Here is a 23,226-nt window from a genome sequence, read left to right on the forward strand (position 1 = left end):
TATTTTACTTGCCATTTTAATTGAAAATTGACCTGTGCTTAAATTAAGGTGCTTTTGTAATATTAGACTTCTTGATTATGAGAGTAAAAAATTGTGGGAGTGTCATGGCTGCCTCGAGGGACTAGTACGAGTTTGCACCTGTGGTGGGAAGGGTCTGAAGCCCACACCCGGGAACCTAGCGATGTAAAGTTGCTTCTTGGTTGTGGAGGCAACAACTTTTTTGATTCCTTGGCGATGGTGGCGTCTGGGAGTGCTATGGCTCAGAAAACCTGGGAACTGGCCAACAACTTGCTGGAAGCCCAGAACATCGACGAAATCTACAAATACGACAAGAAACAGCAGCAAGAAATACGGGCGACAAAGCCCTGGACTAAGGATCACCATTACTTTAAGTACTGCAAAATGTCAGCATTGGCTCTACTGAAAATGGTGATGCATGGCAGATCGGGAGGCAACTTAGAAGTGATGGGCTTAATGCTGGGAAAGGTGAATGGTGAAACCATGATCATTATGGACAGTTTGGCTTGCTTGTAGAGGGCACTGAAACCCGAGTAAATGCTCAGGCTGCTGCATATGAGTCCATGGCTGCGTATATAGAAAACGCCAAACAGGGCGGCTGCCTTGAAAATGCAGTTGGCGGGTATCACAGCCATCCTGGCTATGGCTGCTGGCTTTCTGGGATTGATACTACTCAGATGCTCAGTCAGCAGTTCCAGGAACCATTCGTAGCAGTTGTAATTGACCCAGCAAGAACAGTATCAGCAGGGAAAGTGAATCTTGGACCTTTAGGACATACCCAAAGGGCTACAAACCCCCTGATGAAGGACCTTCTGAGTACCAGACTATCCCACTTAATAAAATAGAAGACTTTGGTGTACATTGCAAACAATATTATGCCTTAGAAGTCTCATATTTCAAATCCTTATTGGATCACAAATTGCTTGAGCTTTTGTGCAATAAATACTGGGTGAATATAGAGTTACTCTAGTTTGCTTACTAATGCAGACTATACCACTGCTCAGGTCTTTGATTTGTCTGGAAAATTAGAACAGTCAGAAGCTCAGCTGGGACGAGGGAGTTTCATGTTGGGTTTAGAAACGCATGACAGAAAGTCAGAAGACAAACTTGCCAAAGCTACAAGAGACAGCTGTAAAACTACCATAGAAGCTATCCATGGATTGATGTCTCAGGTTATGAAGGATAAACTGTTTAATCAAATTAACATCTTTTAAACAATCACCAAGTAGTACTTTTGACTGAAAGCCAGTATGAGCAAAATACTCAAGTAACACTTTAAAGCCAGTTACCAAAAATCTTATTAGAAGTACAGGGTGTTCTGAAGTGTCCTGAATATTAACACCGTGTAATAAAATTGTTTAAAATGAAAAAAAAAATGGGAAAGTGTACTTATCTCTTAGTTGGCTAAAGAAACTGGCCATTGAAAGAAATTTTCTGAGTAACTTCTTATGAATTACCAATGTGTTTAAACTTTATTGAAAATTAGCGTTTAGTGAGAGAGAGAAGGAGGACAATGAAAAGGTTAGCTTAAGTATTAGTAAAGTTTTACTCAAGTTTTAAGCATGTTCCCTGAACTATGAAAGAGTATGACCTGGCCCAAAAATTGATACATAGGTCAGGGAACAAAATGGGGACCCCAAAATAAACCCACAATTATATGGTCAGTTATGACAAAGGAGACAAGAATATACAGTGGGGAAACAGTCTGTTTAATCAATGGTGCTGGGAAAACTGGACAGCTACATGTAAAGAATGAAACTGGACCACTTTCTGATGCCATACACAAAAATAAACTCAAACTGGATTAAAGACTTAAATATGAGACCTGAAATCCTAAAAATCCTAGAAGAGAGCACAGGCAGTAATTTCTCTGGTACCAGCCATAATGTTTTTCTAGATATGTCTCCTAAGGCAAGGGACACAAAAGCAAAAAATAAACTACTGGGACTATGTCAAAATAAAAGGTTTTGCACAGCAAAGGAAACCATCAACAAAACAAAAATACTGACTGAATGGCTGAAGATATTTGGAGTTAATATCCAAAATATATAAAGAACTTATACAACTCAACACCAAAAAAACAAAACAAAACAAAAAAAACCACAATTAAAACATGGGTAGAGGATCTAAGGAGACATTTCTCTAAAGAAGACATACAGATGGCCAATAGACAGTTGAAAAGATCCTCAACATCACTCATCAGGAAAATGCAAATCAAACCAACAATGAGATATCCCCTTACATCAGTTAGAATGGCTAATATCAAAATGACAGGAAATAACAAGTATTGGCGAGGATGTGGAGAAAAAGGAACCCTCATGCATTGTTGGTGGGAATGTAAATTGGTATAGCCACTGTGGAAAGTAGTATGGAGGTTCCTCAAAAGTTAAAAATATAAATATCACATGATCCAGTAATTCCACAACTAGATATTTACCCAGAGAAACTGAAAACTCTAATTCGAAAAGATACATGCCCCCCCATATTCATTGCGGTATTATTTATAATAACTAAGATATGGAAACAACGTAAGTGTCCTTCAGTAGACAAATGGATAAAGAAAATGTGGTATATATGTAATGGAATATTACACAGCCATAACAGGATGAGATTTGAGACAACATGGATGGACCTAGAGGGCATTATGCTAAGTGAATTAAGTCAGATGGAAAGATAAATATCATATAATTCCATTCATAAGTGGGATCTAACAACAACAATAACAAATGACTAAAAAGTCAGAATCAGTCCTATAAATGTAGGAAACAAACTGATGATTATTGGCAGGGTGAGGTAGGTGTAGAAGGTTGGTTAAAATTGGTGAAGGGGAGAGGGCAGTACAGGTTTCCAGTTATGGAATGAGTAAGTCATGGGAATAAAAAGTGCAGCTTGAGCAATATAATCAGTGATACTGAAATAGAAATGTAATGGGGCAGTTGGTAGCTATACCTGTGGTGAACATAGCATAGTATATAAATTTGTCAAATCACTAGGTTGTACACCTGAAACTAATATAACATTGTATATCAACTATACTAAAAAAAAAAAGATCCTTTTTATTGTGTTGAAATGCATATGAGGCTATCAAAATGAGGCTCTTATTATTATTATTTTTTAAAAGATTTTATTTATTTATCTGAGAGAGAGACAGTGAGAGAGAACATGAGAGATGAGAAGGTCAGAGGGAGAAGCAGGCTCCCCATGGAGCTGGGAGCCTGATGTGGGACTCGATCCTGGGACTCCAGGATCCTGACCTGAGCCCAGGACAGTTGCTTAACCAACTGAGCCACCCAGGCGCCCCAAGGCTATCATTTTGTAATTCAGAGGAAGTGCTGTGATCTTGTGATTTGAATACTTTTGAAAATATGATAAAATGTTTCTTAGCATATTCTATATAAATAAATAAAACCCCTTCTAGGCAGGAGAATCCACTTAACTTTTGTAAAAATTGAAATTAAAAAATTTGCTAGCGGGGCGCCTGGATGGCTCAGTGGGTTAAGCCTCTGCCTTTGGCTCAGGTCATGATTTCAGGGTCCTAGGATTGAGCCCCACATCTGGCTCTCTGCTCAGCAGGGAGCCTGCTACTTCTCCCTCTCTCACTGCCTGCCTCTCTGCCTGCTTGTGATCCCTCTCTCTGTCAAATAAATAAATAAAATCTTTAAAAAAAATTGTTAGCTATTTCTGCTAATGTCTTTAGATTTACTTAAGAAATTAAAATTTGGGGCTGATTTTTAGCCTTTTTTAAAGATATAATTTATTTAAATGCAGAAATGTATGTATAGGTATGTTTATACATATGTATTTAATAAACATAATTAGAAAATAGACACTTAAAAACACACCATCCCATTTAAGAAATATTAATATTTTCACAAACCCCCTGTGCCATCCCTTGGTGATTACATCTTATCCCGCTCCTTCAGAGGAAACCCTTTTCTTGAATTTGATGCTTACGTTTCCCTTGTTTTCCTTTTGGTTTATCAGATATGGATGAATCTATAAACCATTCATTGTTCAGTTATGTTCTTGAAGTTTATATTAATGAAGTAATACTTCATATATTTTTGACTTGCTTTTTTTTAAACTCAGAATTTTGTGTTTGAACATGTTGGGATGATTTTCACTTCATTTCATTTCATTTCATTTCATTTCATTTTCATTGCTGTGTAGTTTTCCTGTGGGTGGACCTTTGGGTGGTTTCCAGTTGTTGCTCTTACAAACAAAGTTGTTGTTCTTGCATATGTTTCTTGGTGTAATTGTGCCAAGAGTTTTTCTCAAGTATCATGTGTCTACAGTGGATTGCTGGGTTGTGTGTTATGTACATGTTTAGCTTTTCAAGAGGATGCCAAATTGTTTCCTATATTCTGTCAGTTTACCTACCTTCCGATGGACTAGATTTCCCATTGTTCCCTATCTGACCAACACTGGTAATATCTGGATTTTTTTTTTTTTTTTTGGTGGGAGGCAAATTTTTGGTGGGAGGTAAATGATTTTATTTGTAGTGTTTATTTCCCGGATTGTTGATGATGGGGTCTTTTTCAAGTGTTTATTGATTGTGTTTTTTCTTTTGTGAAAAATCAGTTCTTTTGTTCAGTTTTCTATTAAATTATTTGCCATTAAAAATGTTCCATTCATTTATTTATTCTGAGTATTAAATCCTTGTGTGCGGCAAAAATTTTCTCATACTTGGGTCTTTTTATGTTTTTAATAGTGGCTTTTGATGAACAGAAATTCTTTAATTTTAATGTAGTTGAACTTATCAATCTTATCCTATATCAAGTGCTTTTGGATCTCATTTACAAATTCCTTACCTAACCCAAGGTCTTCAAGGTATTCTAAATTTGCCTAAAAGCTTTGAGTTGATTTTCACAATATTCCTTGTGGTTCTTTTAAGGCAATAGAACATATGTTCTACAGAAGAAGCTTGGTTGTGGCTGATTCGGTCTCACATATAACACAGCACCTTCAGCATCAGGCTCTTAATTCTATATCTGTGGCCAAGGTATGAAGTTTATTATGTATTCAACATAATTATCTTTTTAGTTTGCTATTCTGTTGTTTTATATATGTTTTTTTAGTTTAATCTGTTTACTCCATGCTTTCAAACATATTAATTCTTGGCCCGTTTTCTCTGTGGTATTTTATGATTGTTACTTAGAGTGATCAGGGTTGTCTTAACTCTGAACTTGCAGCATGTAATATATTAACACTCCTGTATTTAAGAATGACATTGTGGGAGCACCTGGGTGGCTTAGTCCATTAAATGTCTTCCTTTGGCTCAGATCACGATCCTAGGGACCTGGAATCGAGCCCTGTGTTCGGCTTCAGAAGGGAGTCTGCTGCTGCTTCTCCCTCTACTGCTTACCTTGCTTGTGTTCTCTTGTTCTCGCTCTCTCTCTCAAATAAAAAATATTTTTAAAAAAATTACATTGAGTATAGTTTTTTTTTTAAAGATTTTATTTATTTGTTAGAGAGAGAGAGAGAGAGAGAGTACACACAAGCAGGCAGAGTGGCAGGCAGAGGCAGCGAGAGAAGCAGGCTCCCTGCCTAGCAAGGAGCCCAAAGCAGGACTCAATCCCAGGACCCTGGGATCATGACCCGAGCTGAAGGCAGTGGCTTAACCGACTGAGCCACCCAGGCGTCCCAATATTGCGTATAGTTTTAAAATATGCCTCTTTAAAGAAATAATTTCCTTCTTAAATTAATATGGAAATTTTAGAATGTGGCCTCTGCTGTTATCTTGAACTGCCTCTCAAAAAGCCTAATATGGAAATTTAAAAAGATGCTTAATACATTTGCTTTCCCTGACAGCATTAAATGGTAATGTTACAGAAATAAAGCATATAGGGGCACCTGGGTGGCTCAGTGGGTTAAAGCCTCTGCCTTCCGCTCAGGTCATGATCCCAGGGTCCTGGGATCGAGCCCCACATCGGGCTCTCTGCTCAGCAGGGAGCCTGCTTCCTCCTCTCTCTCTGCCTGACTCTTTGCCTACTTGTGATCTCTCTCTGTCAAATAAATAAATAAAAATCTAAAAAAAAAAGAGAGAGAAATAAAGCATATAACATCAGAAAAAGATGAACAGGGAAAGCATTTGTCTAAGCTCTCTTAAATTGAACCCTGGAAACATTACCCTTAAGTTTTTCCTCAGAATCTTTTGTTATTCATTCAAAAATAAAACTGTTATTTCTTGTTCTCTCCTTTTATCTTTTAGAAAAGAGTAATTTCTGACAAAAAATATAGCGAACAGCGTCTTGATGTGCTCTCTGCTCTAGTTTTGGCTGAAAACACTCTTAATGGACCAAGCACAAGGCAACGACGACTTATTGTTTCTTTGGCACTAAGTGTTGGCACACAGATGGTAAGTATATTGCTATTTTGGAGGGATAATGAAATCTGAGCTTTCACAGTTCCCTTATTATTGACCTAAGAAATCTGTCCTTACTTTTGCAATTTCTCTGTCATTCTTTCCCCTTCCTGAAAGAAAACATTTAAAGATGAAGAACTTTTTCCACTGCAAGTAGTCATGAAAAAGCTGGATCTTATCAGTGAGCTTAGAGAAAGGTAAGTCGGGATATGTAATGATATTCGAAAGAGAAGGCTAATAGAAACAGCAATTTGCTGTTTAGCATAGCAAGAGAAGAAATATAACCTAGATAGACCATTAGTTCCTCCTTGTCATTCCTTTAGCATGACCGAAATGAGACTATGACTAGGGATTATATTTTAGTTTTGCTTCTACAATAAAGAGGTGGCTTCTGAAAGAACTCCCATGAGAACATGTGATACCTAGAGCATCTGCTAGACCCTGATGTAATTGTGATTGCTGTGATTGTCCACTAGCCTAGTGGACTTCTAAAATTGCTGCTTTATAACAAGATTTCATCTATTTGTGAGGGTCGTAGAGATTCATGTCACATGTCACATTCTGTAATTTTGTTTTGATACATGAATTGGAATTCACTCAAATGAATTAGTATTTGGAAGCCCCTTGTAACTTTATTATTTTCTTTTTATTGAGGGAGCAGTAAGTTTCTTGAAGGGAAAATGGGTCTTCTGAATTCGATTCCTAGGTGAATTAAGGTTACAGCACAGTTTTCATTTAATGCTTAATTTTTGAAACTTAATGTTTTAACTCATTTAAAACTTACTGTTTTCTGTTCTGAGAAGCTGAGACTTTTATAGTTAGTAGCATTTAACTTTCTATCTTTGGAAGAAATAGTGACCCTACTTCATTGTAAGATACTCAGTGATCATTTTGTTGCCATAGAATCGTGTGAAAATGTCACTTGGCAAAGATTATAGACAGACAGGCTAAGTGTAACTGGGTTTTTGGTTTTGTTTTGTATTTTGTCACAATTTTTTAAAAGACTCTGCTTTTCAGCTTTGGGACAGGTAAAATGGTGCATGTGGTACAAGTATTATAAGTTCAGTCATACCAAATAATACTGAAAATTTTAACTATTTAAAAGTTATACATATTGTTTTTCAAGTATGCTTTAGAATTTTTCTAATTGAAAAATACTTACTTTGTGGCTTTTCTATACTAATTTTGGGTTATATGATACAGGGAATAAAAAAATGGGTAAGACTGAGCTCTTGCCATTATGGTATAGAATGTTGTTCCTTTCCTTATTTTTGGGGTGGGAGGGTACTTCAGTTTTGCTCCCACTAATTACTACTTTACATTGTAGAGTCCAAACACAATGTGACTGTTGTTTTTTATACTGGCATCGAGCTGTCTTCCCAATTTATTTAGATGATGTATATGAAAATGCCGTTGATGCAGCCAGATTACATGTAAGTGAAGAATAATGTAAAAAATAATCATTTTTAGTCACCATACCAACCATTCTAATTAGTTTTAAATACAATCATTTGACTTAATAAATCATTTTAAAATTGACTCTAATGTTTTTATAATGCTGTACATATTTAATAAGCATTTAGCCTAGTTAAATTTGATATTAATGTTAATGAACTAACTTTTTTACTTATATTCCTGATGATCCTCATTTCACTTGATTTTAGTTTATGTCCCAATAGTCTGACATTTACCTGTCTGCAAGGTATATGTTACTGAGATCTGTTTCCTTATGGAATAAGTATTTCAGTGCTCAAGACAAGAAAGGATAAGTGAATATGAATTTTTTTTAGTTTAAAGTATTTGCTTTAGAGAATAAAACCTGGCTCTTCTTATTTAGGAAAGTAAGACATGTCAAAAAAAAAAGTCTTCAGATTGAGATTTTTGTCTTTAAAGATAGATAATTAACCTGTGTGATATTCCTTTTCTTTTTTTATCCCCTTTGTGATATTTCTTAATTAGATCTCTGGTTTTTCTAAATTCATGAACATTCTAATTTTCTTCTTAGTACATGTTCAGTGCTTTACGGGACTGTGTACCTGCTATGATGCATGCAAGGCATTTAGAGTCCTATGAAATACTTCTGGATTGCTATGACAAAGAAATTATGGAAATTTTAAACGAGGTAACATCCTATTCGAGATTGCATTCCAAATACATGTTATAAGTTTTTCAATATTTGGAAAAACTTCCTGGATTGAAGCAGGCTTTCATTTACATATATACTGTATATTCATTTTTATATATAAGTCATAAGTTATTTATGAATCACTGTCTAGAACAAAAGATTTCTTTTTATAGTATCACTATTGTGTTAAATTGGTCTTTACTAATTTTTTTAAAAAATATTTTTTATGTATTTATTAGAGAGTGCACACAAGCAGGGGAATGGAGAGGGACAAGTAGACTTCCCACTGAGTGTGGAGCCCAAGGCAGGGTTCAATCTCAAGACCCTGGGATCACCACCAGAGCCAAAATCAAGAGATGCTGCTCAACTGACTGATCCACCCAGGCGCCCCAATTCCTAATTTTTAATAGAAATTCAGACAAGGAATTTGGAAAAATTTTTTCACTTTAGTAAATAGTAGATTTGAATTTATTTTTTTTTAAGATTTTTATTTATTTATTTGACAGGCAGAGATCACAAGTAGGCAGAAAGGCAGACAGAGACGGAGAAGCAGGCTCCCTGCTGAGCAGAGAGCCCGATGTGGGGCTTGATCCCAGGACCTTGAGATCATGACCTGAGCCGAAGGCAGAGGTTCTAACCCAGTGAGCCACCCAGGCGCCCCTGCAGATTTGAATTTAAAATTCTGTTTATTAGATGAATGCAAATGCAAAATTGGTTTGAAAATTGAGTGCTGCTAATGGAAATATAGTTATTGCAACTTAAACTGATTTTATTAAATTATTTGAAGCGTCACTGACTAAAATTTTATTTAAATTTTCTAAATTGAAAAGATTTACTTGTGTAACAAATCAAATGCAGTGTAGTATATACCTTCTTGTTTTAATGGAATGTATATTATAAACACTGATATCTTTAAATTTTCATCTAGCAATATTATATGGAAGGAGAGATTAAGAATGAGTGAACTCACAATATAAATGATATTCAGGTTGGATAAAATTCTGCAAAATTTTATATAATTTCTTGTATTAACTATTCTTATTTAAAAATAACATACGTGGGGCACCTGGGTGGCTCAGTGGGTTAAAGCCTCTGCTTTAGGCTCAGGTCATGATTCCACGGTCCTGGGATTGAGCCCTGCATCAGGCTCTGTGCTTGGCAGGGAGCCTGTTTCCCTTCCTCTCTAGCTGCCTGCCCCTCTGCCTACTTGTAATCTCTGTCTGTCAGATGAATAAATAAAATCTTTAAAAAAAAAAAAATAACAATAACATACGTGTCTGGCCAGTATTTAGAACTTCATGGCAGACTAGAAAAGATGATTAATTTCCTTACCTTTAGGGCAATGAATTTTGTGATTTTTTAAAAAATGATTATTATAATAAGGAAGCTTTTTTTTTTTTTTTTTTTTTTTTTTTTAATTAAAGATTTTGTTTGAGAGAGAGAGCATGGTGGGAGGGAAAGATGGAAAGTGAGAGAGAGGATCCCAAGCGGACTCCCTGCTGAGCATGGAGCCCAACATGGCACTTGATACCATGACCCCAAGATCATGACCCAAGCCAAAATCAAGAGTCAGACGCCCAACTGAGCCACCCAGGCACTCCTATAAGGAAGCTTTTAAAAAATTTCTTTTGCTAGTTCTCAGGACCTTTCTTTCTTAGTTACTGGTTTCCATAAATGTTATACTTTATATTGTATGTTCATGTTCCTTGTAATGAAGTCATCAGACAGCTTTTGAAGTTCTTTTCAAAGGTTTTAAGTATTAATGAAAATAAAAACTTAGAATTTATCTAACTGCTCCCTGGTCTAAAAATCATTGGTTTATTTTCTTTTTAAAAAAATTTTTTTTAAAGATTTTTATTTATTCGTTTGTCAGAGAGAGAGTACAAGCAAGGGCAGCTGGTAGAGAAGCAGACTCCCCACTGAGAAGGGAGCCCCATGCAGGACTTGATCCCAGGACCCAGGGATCATGACCTGAGCCTAAAGTAGACGCTTAACCAACTGAGCTGCCCAGGCATCCCCCAAAATCATTGGTTTAAAATGGAGAATAGGGGTGCCTGCCTGGCTCAGTCAGTGGCATGTGTGACTCTTAATTTCGGTGTTGTGGGTTCAAGCCCCACATTTGAGGTAAAGATTACTTAAAAATAAAAAGCTTTGAAAAAAAATAAAATGGAGAACAAAGTAATTTCCATCTTGTCAATAAAAATATTTTACCATAGCTTATTTAGACTTTTAAACCAGTTTGACAAATTTTTTCATCATTGCACTGATTATAAAACTCTAATGGTCAAAGCATAGATGCCTTGGAGGAACAATGCAGTCGGAATATTATTTTGAAAAATTAACATATGAATTCTTTTGTGAATAGCATTTATTGGATAAATTATGCAAGGAGATAGAGAAGGATCTACGACTTTCTGTTCACACTCATTTAAAGCTGGATGACCGAAATCCTTTCAAAGTTGGCATGAAAGACCTGGCCCTTTTTTTCTCTTTAAATCCAATTCGATTTTTTAATCGTTTTATTGACATTCGAGGTGAGTGTTCTGCTTTCCTTCTTAAAGTCATGTTCTATATCTGTTTGCCCTTAACTATTAAAGAACAAATAAAAACAAAACTTTGAGAGTATTTTTATGTTATTCATTTATTCTTTAGTTCCTTTTTGTTTCTTCATTTTTATTTTCCTAGTACCTTATTTTAAAGGAAGAAATTTAATGTTCAAAGACGTTTCCAAAAATTTTATTTCTCTTCTATTTTCATGAATCAAAAAGTTTTTTATTTATATATTTTTTGGTAGCTTACGTAACTCACTACCTAGACAAGACCTTCTACAATCTAACAACAGTAGCTCTTCATGACTGGGCCACTTACAGTGAAATGAGAAATTTAGCTACCCAGCGTTATGGATTGGTTATGACAGAGGCTCATCTTCCTAGTCAGACTTTGGAACAGGTATAGTATAAAGTGTTTTTAGCAGAGTGTGTTTGTAGCATAACAGTGTTTCTCTAAATCGTCTTTTTTTTTCTTTTTACTTTATTTAGCGTGTGTTTATATCTCAAGAAAATATTTGCTATAAAAACTACATACTTGACAAGAATAAAAAATTAGATGGTGCTAATTTGCTTTATGAATAATTTACCACAGGCTTCCTGTTTACACTCTGCCTTTTGTTGGACATCTGAAAGCTGTATAGATTGAGATAGTGTTTCAGAAACATTGGATTGTGAGGTGACTTGTGCAGAATTGTACAAAGTTAAGATCACAGCTAAGGATTTTAAACGTAGGTGTAATATATAAGCTTTAATGTCTTAGGAAAAAATGGTTAAATGTGTATAATTATAAATATATTCTTAAAATGACGAGTGCCTAGAAGCATTTAGCTTTGCTAATTCAGTGAGCTAATTTACAGTAAGGTAGTATCTCATGAGTACAAAAGTTTATGTTTTTAGTTAATTTGCATATATTTTATCTAAGAAAACCCAGAAATCATATTTATCAAAAAACAGTCATTCCCAAAATTTTAGGATCATAATTTTTCCTACATCCTACTGCATTTCCAGGATCAGTTTGTATATCCTTTCATTCATTTATAAATTTAGTATTCACTGAAAAGATGCTAGGCACTGAACTATGTTTTGGGATATAGAAATAAAAAGAAACAGTTTCAGCTCATGTACTTATAACCTAGTAGGAGAAAAAGTGAGTAAACAGAATTTTAGGTTGAAACATGAGAAAACGATAATAAAAAGTTTAGTGGATATTGTGATGCTCCTTTGAGCCCTAGTTAGAAGAGCTGTGGGACTATTTATATGATGCCATTAGACATTAGATTATTAACTGGAAAATGAAGGATTCTTCATAGGTAACTTGGATGTTAAAAGTGGTCTAGTGTAATTAAAAGAAGCATAAGGATTCAAAATTTGATTTTCTGAAAATTTCTGGGGTCTGCCTCTTCCTAGCCATTTGACTTTGGAGAACTCCTTTAGCTTCGTTTTCCTCAGTTGTGGGATTTATAAGACTAATACCTCATGTTTTTTTGAGACTTACATGTAAAAAACCTTGCACGGTGCCTGAAAAATAGTATGTATTTTATAAATATCACCACATATCCTGACTACTTTTTAGAATCTGGCCCTTATTTTATTTTGTAAAATGTACAGAAGATCTTTGGGAAGACAAATATTCTCAAGAATGATGGTGAAATGATTGAGTAATGAATCTCTGAAATTCTGAACATAACTGTTGTCTTTCAAAAGGGGTAAGATTAACAAGCAGCCAGGTTTCTCCAAGGAGGCAGTCCTGATTATAGCAGTTAGAAGGCTCCTTAGCCTTTGGTCATACGTTTGTATAGTTGTTTTTAAAAGTAATTTAAAAATCTTGGTAGTAAGTCACTGCATTGATATAAGTCTGTCTTCAAGAATAATAGAACTGTGTGGGTTGTTTTGTAGGGCCTGGATGTTTTGGAAATTATGAGAAATATTCATATATTTGTGTCTCGGTACCTCTACAATCTCAACAATCAGGTGAGTAGGTTTTAGAATTCTTTTTAAATGTGGGTGGATGTATAGTAGGAAGGCTGAGTGGCAAAGAATTGATTCTCATTAGGGAAAACTAGTGAAATAAAGCAGAAAATAATTGTTTAGAGATCAGCTTCTTATTCCTTTGCATTGATTACATTATCTTCTTGAATGACTTTCTAATTAAATTATCTCTAATGAAATAGATTGTAAAATTTTCTTTGTGTAACTGGCCAGTGTTTGCGATGGATTGTGTTGTTACTTAGCATAAGTTTGTTTCATTGCAGATTTTTATTGAACGAACAAGCAATAACAAACATTTGAACACTATTAATATTCGGCATATTGCTAATTCAATTCGAACACATGGCACAGGAATCATGAATACAACAGTAAGAAACTTTGTTGGGGGTTGGGTGGGTAATAGACTCCTATTTAATTTGGTGGTTTGGCAAATAGCTTTCTCATAGAATATTCTGGTAAACATACACTGCTGCCTATTTATATTATACCTGAATTTCCATTCTTCTGGTTGGTGTAATTAAAATGTCTGGGGGGCATCTGGCTGGCTTAGTTGGTGGAACATGCAACTCTTGATCTTGGTGTTGTGAGTTTGAGCTCCATGTTGGCTGTAGAGATTACTTAAAAATAAAATCTTAAAAAAATATCTGGCACTAAAATTGTGTTGGATGTGATGGAAGCTCAGTGGTACAAAAGGCATTTTTTAATATCTTACCCTCTCAGGATCATCGTTATAAATAGCATTGGAGATTTGAACACATTGACATAAATATATGTATCTGTGTGGATTGTCTGATATTCTTTGAAAGTTGCTTTTGCAAATGAATCATTGATAGAATTTTATTTAATATCAGTCATGCTCTTTTTTGGGGGCTTACTAATTATTTAAAAGTAGAAATTTACTAAAAAGACTTTGAGTCTTAGAAGTTGGCATTATCACTTGAGAGAATCTCTTGAATTTGTATGCTATTTTTTCTTCTGTGTACAAGAAAAGTCTTTGAATTTACCAAGTTTCCAGGGTACACTTAATTTCTCCTTGAAGAAGGCTATGAATGCTTAAATACTAAAATATTATTAAGCATGTTTGAAAGTAAGGGAATAGGGAGGAGTTATATAACTGGAAATTACATAGGGGTCATTTTATTATTCTGTAGGGGAGCAATTAAAGTATTTGAGCTGCTAGGAGATGTGATTGGAGTTCTGTTTTAGTGGTTACCAATATAGAAATGAGATGGATTATATAATTTAAAATAAGGAGTCATCCAGGTAGAGGTCATGTCTGAACTTTCCCGGATAAGTAAACTTTTCTTTGACCTCATCTGTCAGATACTCATTCGTGTACTAGATATAATTATGTGTATATTTTATCTGTCTGAGGCACTGTGCTGGGCACTAGGGTGAGAAAAACAGTTCCTGCTCTCATGGCGATTACACTCTAGCATGGGGTATAGTCATTAATAGTTGGTTACACTAATGAATGTACGTTCCTGATGTCTGGTGATGACTAAGTGAGTATAAAGAGACAAGATCAGAGACTGGCCGTACCCATTATTAAGAGTGGGAAGGATAAAGAAGAGACTATTTCTACTAACATGAATAGTAATAAGGAGATCAAGAAAAAGCAATGTTTGAGGATCATAGGGAAGGGAGGGGAAAAATGAAACGAGATGAAATCAGAGAAAGAGAGACAAATGATAAGAGACTCTTTTTAAAAAAATTTATTTATTTGACAAAGTAGGAGAGCGAGACAGTGAGAGAGAGAACACAAGCGGTGTGGGGGGGTGGTGAGGGAGAAGCAGACACTCCCCACTGAGCGGGGAGCCAGGACCCTGGGATCATGACCTGAGCTGAAGGCAGATGCTTAAAAGACTGAGCCACCCAGGCACCCTCTTAATCATAGGAAACAAACTGAGGGGTTGCTGAAAGAGAGGGAGGTCGTGGGGGAATGGGGTACCTGGGTGATGGACATTAAGGAGGACATGTGATATAATGAGCACTGGGTATTATATAAGACTGATGAATCCCTGAACTCCACCCCTGAAACTAATAATACACTATATATTAATTAATTGAACTTAAATAAAAAATAATAAATAGATAAAAAGAAAGAGCAGTGTTTAAGCCACAAGAAAGGTTACAAGAAAGCACCTATTTCTAAAACTGGGTAAATGAAGATTGTTAAAAATGGCATATATTTGCCACAACAGTAGGCTGGAGGAGAGTGGAGGAGATGAAAATTAATATAGGACTTCCATCTCTAGGTCAGAAGTAATCCTATGTTATGGCTTTAATTTCAGCTCAAATTCAACCTTTTCAGGATTTTCTGAGTCTAGGTCAGGGCTTTTTATTATTCAATCTCAAAGCACTGGAACTTCTCATTGTATGAATTATGTAGTAGATATTTAATAATTTATTTAACATATACTTGCTTAAAATGTCTGTCACTCCTGCTAGAATATAGACTTCATGATGACAAGCACCATGTCTAGCATGAGAGGAGAGATTGTGCTGTGCACATAGAGGTGCTCAGAATATTCCTGGGTAAATAATTGAAAGTCTTCCTTCAGAAGAGTTCAAAGAGCACCATGTATCTTATCATCCTAGACATGTAGATTAGTAATAAGTAGTCTTGCAGATGGAGGAACAGAAACTTCTGATGGTGATTTATGACTTAAAAACTAAAGTGTTGAATCTGAGTTTTTGATTCTCACTATAACTCTTATTTCTGGTAGGAAAATATTTTCCTTTTTTTCCCCCTTTTGTGTAGTTAAAATATTTAAGGGGAGCTTATAGAAAGTTTTGTAATCTTGGGCAGTAAAAAAACTTCATTTATTATTTCCAGTGTGAATTAGACTTTGTAAATATTAGGCTATGAAAACTCGTATAGTGTTATAGATAAGTTATTCAGTCACATTGATTTGAGATTAATTTTTATATTAACTTTGCCCAATTTCTTGTATTTCAATTTTATAGGTTAATTTCACCTACCAATTTTTGAAAAAGAAGTTCTATATATTCAGCCAATTTATGTATGATGAACATATCAAATCTCGGTTGATTAAAGATATTCGGTTTTTCAGGGAAATCAAGGACCAAAATGATCATAAGGTATTTTCACATATTCTTTTTAAGGTAGTTTGATTCAACCCTTGAGTATATAGCAGATGTTTATGCTGAAGTTCATTATGATACTCTGTAGTGGGGTTTTCATTTTTTTCAATTATTTTTCACAATAATGTCTCCTAGGTATGGTCTCCCCAGTTTCTTGTATTTCCCCTTATAATTTCTTACTTTTTGCATTCTCTGTAGGCTACAGTGTAAGGATCAGTGTAACCAGGTGTTACTTTATTTATTTTAAATAACGCAGAAGCAAAACATACTTTGAAACATTTAAATAACATAGAGTGCATAAACTGAATGATCTCCCTCATTTGTCTTTCTCTCACTTTCATTCTCTGGAGGCAGTTACTGTTAATATTGTGATGTGATGCTTCTAGATGTCTGTGTGATAAACATAGCTCTTTGCCCCTACATGTACTACTTTTTTTCCTAACAAAAATGGTGTAATACTACACAGATTATTTTACAATATGCTTATCATAGTTTTTTACATATAGATCTGCCTCATTCTTTTTAACAACTGACAAATATTTAGGTTTTTCTTATTTTTTTCGTGTTATTAACGGTGCTGCAGGTAACATCCTTACATATTTATCTCAGTGTATTTGGAGACTATTAAAATTCTGAAAGGTAAATTTCTGGAAGAGAAATTTCTAGGGCATATAATACGAATATTTGAAATTCTGATACATGTTGCTACATACTCTAAAAACACTGTACCAGTTGATATTCCCATCTATAATTTATAAGAATGCCCTTTTCCCTTCACCCTCTGGGCTGAGTTTTCTAATAATGAAGAGAAATCTGAGTGGTACTAGTATAGATGCATGTAGCCGTGCGAATAGAGAACCAACATGCTTATTAGATGAGTTTTATATTTGATTTGCCACATAAGGAACTATTTTAATTACTCTTAAGCATTACCTAATTGCAACCCTCTAGTAGTTCTCATCAGTGTCAAAGCAGTAAAATACTACTTTCTAGTAAAATAACTAATAAAATTACAGATTACAGTTATCAGTGGAGAATTTGTCTCCTTTTTATTGGAATAAATTCCTAGTATTCAGAGAAATTATCATTCTGTTTGTTAAGAATTGTGTCCATTTGTTTTTAGTATAAAATGAGTGATTTCCTAACTTTTAATCAGCTAAGACTTGAAAAATCTTTTTTTTTATTGGTGATGGCAACTAGATATTTTAGCTTAGCTAATGTGTATTATTTGGGAAGGAGTGTATTTATATATATACTACCTCTTCAGCCCACAGGAACTTGGTTGGACATCTCTGAAGAAATGTTTCTAGGAGGAATTGGTTTCTTTTGACTATCTATTAGAGTAGTTGGATGTTGGGAGACTAATAATGGTGGTGCAAAACTTAAATTTGGTGACTTTAATAATAATTATTTTCCTTAGCTAGTGGCAAAAAGAAGTTTAATTTATATTGACCTTGGATATTGGTAATTTTTGTGCTATAAATTTTTTGTCATTAGATTTGAGTGATTTTTTTTCTAAGCACAATGGAAATAAAAAATTAGAAGCAAGTGGTATTAGCATGGTTGATTTTAGTGGTTGAATTTATAGGCAATTTATGCTTTAGGGGTCTTTATTAATAAAGGTAATCTTTAAATTATCTCTTTAGTATCCTTTTGAAAGAGCAGAAAAATTCAATCGAGGCATCAGAAAACTTGGAATTACCCCAGAGGGACAAAGCTACCTTGATCAGTTCAGGCAACTCATTAGCCAGATTGGTAAGTTATTATAAAAGAGTTGGGAAATACAAATACAAATTCCAAGAATCTTTTTGCTTAAATATCCCATACAAGTAATCAACTTAATATATGAGTGCCTGAGATCAATTTTATCCCACTAGAGTGATGTTCTTACCAGAAGTTTTTCAAGTATGATTAGACTATTGGTACAGAAATAATTGATAGACTGTGGACTAATATATGTTGAATAAAATCTCTTCAATTAAATTAAAAATATATTTAACTTATCTCAAATATCATGCTCATAATAGTCAGCCGGTAACTGTTTATTAGGTACTTAACCCTGTTCATTGGCACTGCTTTGGGCTTTAAAAACTTGTTCCTGGGGTGCCTTGGTGGCTCAGTTGGTTAAGCATCTGCCTTCAGCTCAGGTCATGATCCTAGTGTCCTGGGATCAAGTCCTGCATTGGGTCTCCTTGCTCAGTGGGGGGCCTGCTTCTCCCTCTCCTTCTGCCTGCTCCCCCTGCTTGTGCTCTCTCTCTGTCTTTCTCTCTGTCAAATAAATAACTAAAATCTTAAAAAAAAAAGAAAAGAAAAATTGGTTCCCTGAAGTTACAGCCTAAGTGCAAAGGTATAAAATAATTTATATGGAAAGTTAATTAATATAAGTAAGTCACATTACTTATGGATCAGTTTAATTAAAGATGAAATATTAAATATTATAATTTTCTGTGTTACATCCTTTCATATGTGTATATAATTTGAGCTGTCCTGCCTCACAGGTAGAACGTGTCTTTCTGAAATGTGTTACATCATATTTAAAAGCAGGAACTACATTTAGTAATCAGAGATTAACAAAACTATACTTACTTGAGCTTCCCACACACATTATCTCTGGAAATGTCCTCACAAAAACCCTAAGTGAGAGGCATGTAATCATCATTTTAAAGATGAAAAAAGAGAAGCTCAGAGAAATAGTGTTGCTCGGACTTAAGCAGGGTTCTTTTAGCTTAAATCCAAAGGTGTTTAATATTCTTTACAGTTACAGACTTCAAGCAGTTGGTAAATTCTTATTGATAACAGTTTGGTAAAATCATGCTCTTCTAGATGCCGAAAATAGAGATAGCCTTCATTCTCACAGGGCTTTAAATTTACTGGTGGGGAAGATATTGGAAAGATTTAGTTCTGGAGTGAAATCACTGAACACTAGCTTAAATTTTATAATTTAATTGGTTTACATAGTAGACATTTCTATTATGTATTAGTACAAGAACTTAGAGAATTTAACATTTATAGTTTTTTTTAAATTTTATTTTATTTTATTTATTTTTTTAAAGATTTTATTTATTTATTTGACAGAGATCACAAGTAGGCAGAGAGGCAGGCAGAGAGAGAGAGAGGAGGAAGCAGGCTCCCTGCCGAGCAGAGAGCCCGATATGGGGCTCGATCCCAGGGCCCTGGGATCATGACCTGAGCCGAAGGCAGAGGCTTTAACCCACTGAGCCACCCAGGCGCCCCTTTTTTTAAATTTTAAACAATTGAATAATGAGGTATTATTCCACAAGTACACTTTTCTTCATAGAGACATTTGATGTCATATTAGATTATAAACTTCTGGAGCAATAGATCTTAACCCTTTTTGAGAATCTGATGAAAACTCTGGTTTGGTTTCCCCCAGAACCATGTATTATGCCTACAGTTTTGCATGTTATTATACCAGAGTTCAGGTGCTTAAAGTTAGAGTCCATGGGCCTCAGATGAAGAGCTGTTTTTCTAAAGCATTGTTGCTTAAAACTTCATTTACTTGCATACCAATGTCAGAGGTTTTTTTCCACATGTGAGTACTGCTTGCACTATTACTTAGTTAATATTTTTATATTTTTTAAGGTATAATTTTTTCTTAAGAAGTAGTCCTTAAATTATGAGCTTACTATGCTGGTCATTTTCCCACAGTACACATCAAAATAATTCCCCCCAACACACAAAAAATAGTGTCACCTCAGTTGCCACCAGGATGCATTCAACATACCGTGAATATTATCCTTTTCAGTTTGTTCCAGGGTTTTGTGAATGTTATCCTTTTCACTTTGTTCCAGGGTTTTATTCTTTATTCTCTTCTTAGAAAATATAAATTCTTCTTCTTAGAAATTCTTCTCTTCTTAGAAAATATAAATTCTTGTAATATAATATAATATATAATATAATTATATAAATATAGTATAAATAGAAATAGAAATGCTTGTAAAGCATAGTGATGTGTTTTTGAGTCTGTTATATATCTTGAGTCTGTTAAATATCTTGAGAAAAAGAGTAAGAAATCTCAGAGTTGGGAGCAAAAGGAAAAGTCACTTAGTCTAATAACCTGCCTGCTGACATAATCACCCCACCACTAACATTTATTGAGCACTTACTGTGTGCCAAAGGGTTCTGAGTGCTCTCACAATGCTATTGGCATTACTACACATTCATTCTACAGGTATTTATTGAGGACAACAAATGTTTCTAGGTACTTGTGATATATATGGCACTGAACAAAATTTCTGCCCTATAGAGCTTAATTAAACAGATGAGGAGATTTATGATTTTCTTAATAACATTTTCTTTGGTTTTATTATAAAAACACAGTATATAATACACCTAACATACAAAAAATGTGTTAATTGACTATGTCACTAATTAAAGCTTTTGGTTAATTGTAGGCTATTAGTAGTTAAATTTAGGGGAGTCAGAAGTTAAATGCAGATTTTCAGCTATGCAGGGATGGGGGTTTGGCGCCCCTAACTCCCATGTTGTCCAAGGGTCAACTGTACTAGTGAATTCGTACCATGTGCCAGGATATGTTGGCTCTAGGGATGGAGCAGTGAGAACAGAAGCTGTGTCATGGATTTTGCATGCCAGTTGGGAGAGACAAAAAAAGATACAGAATATGTCAGTGTTAACTGCTGGGTAAGGAGATGTAATGGTTCTGCACATTGCTGTTCAGTGATGTTCAGGGAAAGCTCTAAGGAGGTGATACTTGAGCAGGACCTAAATAACATCAGGGAATAAGCCATGTGCATATTCGGGGAAGGAAAGAGCGTATCTGAGAGAGGCGACAATAAGTGCCAAAGTCCTGAGTCTGTTTAGCATTTTTGGGAAATAGGGGCCAAAATGGAAGGGTTAGTAAAGTCCTGAGTTGTAGGGCAGGACATCAGAACAGCAGCAAGGGGCAGGATCACACAGGGCTTTGTTGACCACATAAGAAATTTGAATTTTATAGAGATGGAAAGCCATTGTAGAGTTTTCAGAAAAGAAAGGATATGTTCCAGCTTAGTTTGAAAAGAACCACCAGCACTGCTGCTATGTACATAAGGGATTAGGAAGCAGGATGCTAAAGGTAGAAGGAGGGAAGTCAGGGAGTCTTTGCATATTACAGAGGTGTAAGCAAGAGATGTGGTGCTTTGGAATAAGGTCATAGCTATGAACGTTCTGAAAGTAGACCTATTATAATTTGCCCATTGATTAGATATGAAGTATGAAAGAAAGAAAGGAGTCAGGAATGACTTCAGGACATTTTGCCTGAGCAGTTGAAAGGATGGAAATGTCAGTTTCTGAGATAGGAAATATAACAGGGTGATTTTGACTTAAACATATTAAATTAAAAATTCTTCTTAGTCATGTGGGCATAGGCATTGGATCAAAAAACCTGGAGGAGTAGTCCAAGCTTGGAGATATAATTTGGAAGCATCAAGATTTCTTGATATCATTTCCCTTTGCATGTATGGGGGTGGCAAGGGAGGAAAGAGAGAGGGAGGCACTCAATGTGATGAGGAAGAAATTATTGACATAGAAATTTCAAATTATTTGACTTTTTTTTTTAAAGATTTTATTTATTTATTTATTTATTTGACAGACAGATCACTAGTAGGCAGAGAGGCAGGCAGAGAGAGAAGGGCAAGCAGGCTCCCTGCTGAGCAGAGAGCCCATTGTGGGGCTTGATCCCAGGATCCCGAGATCATGACCCGAGCCGAAGGCAGAGGCCTAACCCACCGAGCCACCCAGGCGCCCCTATTTGTTTTTTAAAAAAGTAGTCAACATTTAATGAATTTGTTCATCAGATGTCATTCACATATAATTTTTGACATAGCTGTGTTTAAGTATATGTATTTATATTTTAGGCACACAAATAATGTAAGTTTTACTTTTATAGAGTAAGAACTAAAGTAAAACAGACAAGAATCCTTTGGTACTTAAGAGTGGTAAAGCCATGCTATGAATGACTGTATTCCTGACTTTTGGAGTTTAGAATTATTTGTATAAATATCTGTTTTGTATGTGTGTGTCATTTTTAAGGTAATGCTATGGGCTATATACGGATGATAAGATCTGGCGGCCTTCACTGTAGCAGCAATGCCATTAGGTATGGATGCAAACATCACTTTTGCCTTGCTTATGCCATATAAAAATTTTATGTCCTTTAATTTATCTTTATTGTGGATGATATTGTGAAGAAGTTTTTCTTATTGATATATTTTGATTTAAAATATGGGAGAAAACCATTAATTCTACTGGTTAAATTTTTTTCTTGAATTTTAAGACTATAGCAGATCCTTGAAAATCTTTATTTCTCTTAAAGTCATGGTTAACTTATCAGTACAGTTTCTGAATGGTTCTAAAGATTACATGACTTTAAGGATTAAAATTTGGTTATTCATATCTGAAAGTCAATTTTGGAATTAAATTGGTTATATTAATAATATAACTAAAATGGAAAGTTCTTTCCAAATATATGGTTGAAAAATTTAGAGTCTTACAATACCACTTTCATATCTATGTCAGTTGTACATATTTAACTTAATAAAATTATTTCCCAAATTCTTAGATTTGTGCCTGATCTCGAAGATATTGTAAATTTTGAAGAATTAGTGAAAGAAGAAGGTCTTGCAGAAGAAACATTAAAAGCAGCAAGGTACTCTAATTTTGAAATAATCTGAATTTGGAGATTTAAAAAGTATATATATATATATATATATATATGTATATATATATATATATACACACATATATATATATTTTTTTAAGATTTTATTTATTTATTTGACAGAGATCACAAGCAGCAGAGGCAGGTGGGGTGGGGGAAAGCAGGCTTCCCGCTGAGCAGAGAGCCCGGATGCAGGGCTTGATCCCAGGACCCTGAGATCATGACCCGAGCTGAAGGCAGAGGCTTAACCCACTGAGCCACTCAGGTGCCCCTAAAAAGTATATTTTTATAATAAAAACATTTTAAAGGGAAGATTAGACAGTAATATACATATACTTATATTTTTGTGTTTTTATTATACAAGTTATGGTCTCAGTTTATGAGATACAATTTTTTT

At 34.9% G+C, this 23,226-nt stretch overlaps 1 protein-coding gene and 1 pseudogene across 2 annotated transcripts in view; both read left to right on the forward strand.

Annotated features, from left to right (window-relative positions):
* WASHC4 (WASH complex subunit 4) overlaps window positions 1–23,226 on the forward strand; it is a 60,795-nt gene that overhangs the window by 26,328 nt on the left and 11,241 nt on the right. For both annotated transcript variants that reach the window (XM_032836490.1, XM_032836489.1), the window contains exons 16-28: window positions 4,913–5,020; window positions 6,230–6,376; window positions 6,500–6,579; window positions 7,710–7,815; window positions 8,388–8,504; window positions 10,873–11,041; window positions 11,302–11,456; window positions 12,953–13,027; window positions 13,309–13,413; window positions 16,016–16,150; window positions 17,800–17,908; window positions 22,202–22,268; window positions 22,731–22,817. In XM_032836490.1, coding sequence (XP_032692381.1) covers window positions 4,913–5,020; window positions 6,230–6,376; window positions 6,500–6,579; window positions 7,710–7,815; window positions 8,388–8,504; window positions 10,873–11,041; window positions 11,302–11,456; window positions 12,953–13,027; window positions 13,309–13,413; window positions 16,016–16,150; window positions 17,800–17,908; window positions 22,202–22,268; window positions 22,731–22,817 — 1,460 coding nt within the window. The remainder of the gene's footprint in view (window positions 1–4,912; window positions 5,021–6,229; window positions 6,377–6,499; window positions 6,580–7,709; window positions 7,816–8,387; window positions 8,505–10,872; window positions 11,042–11,301; window positions 11,457–12,952; window positions 13,028–13,308; window positions 13,414–16,015; window positions 16,151–17,799; window positions 17,909–22,201; window positions 22,269–22,730; window positions 22,818–23,226) is intronic.
* Window positions 4–1,352, forward strand: LOC116854539 (annotated as a pseudogene).

Source organism: Lontra canadensis, unplaced genomic scaffold (genome assembly GCF_010015895.1).
Source record: "Lontra canadensis isolate GAN:19392208 unplaced genomic scaffold, GSC_riverotter_1.0 scaffold93, whole genome shotgun sequence".
NCBI lineage: Eukaryota > Metazoa > Chordata > Mammalia > Carnivora > Mustelidae > Lontra > Lontra canadensis.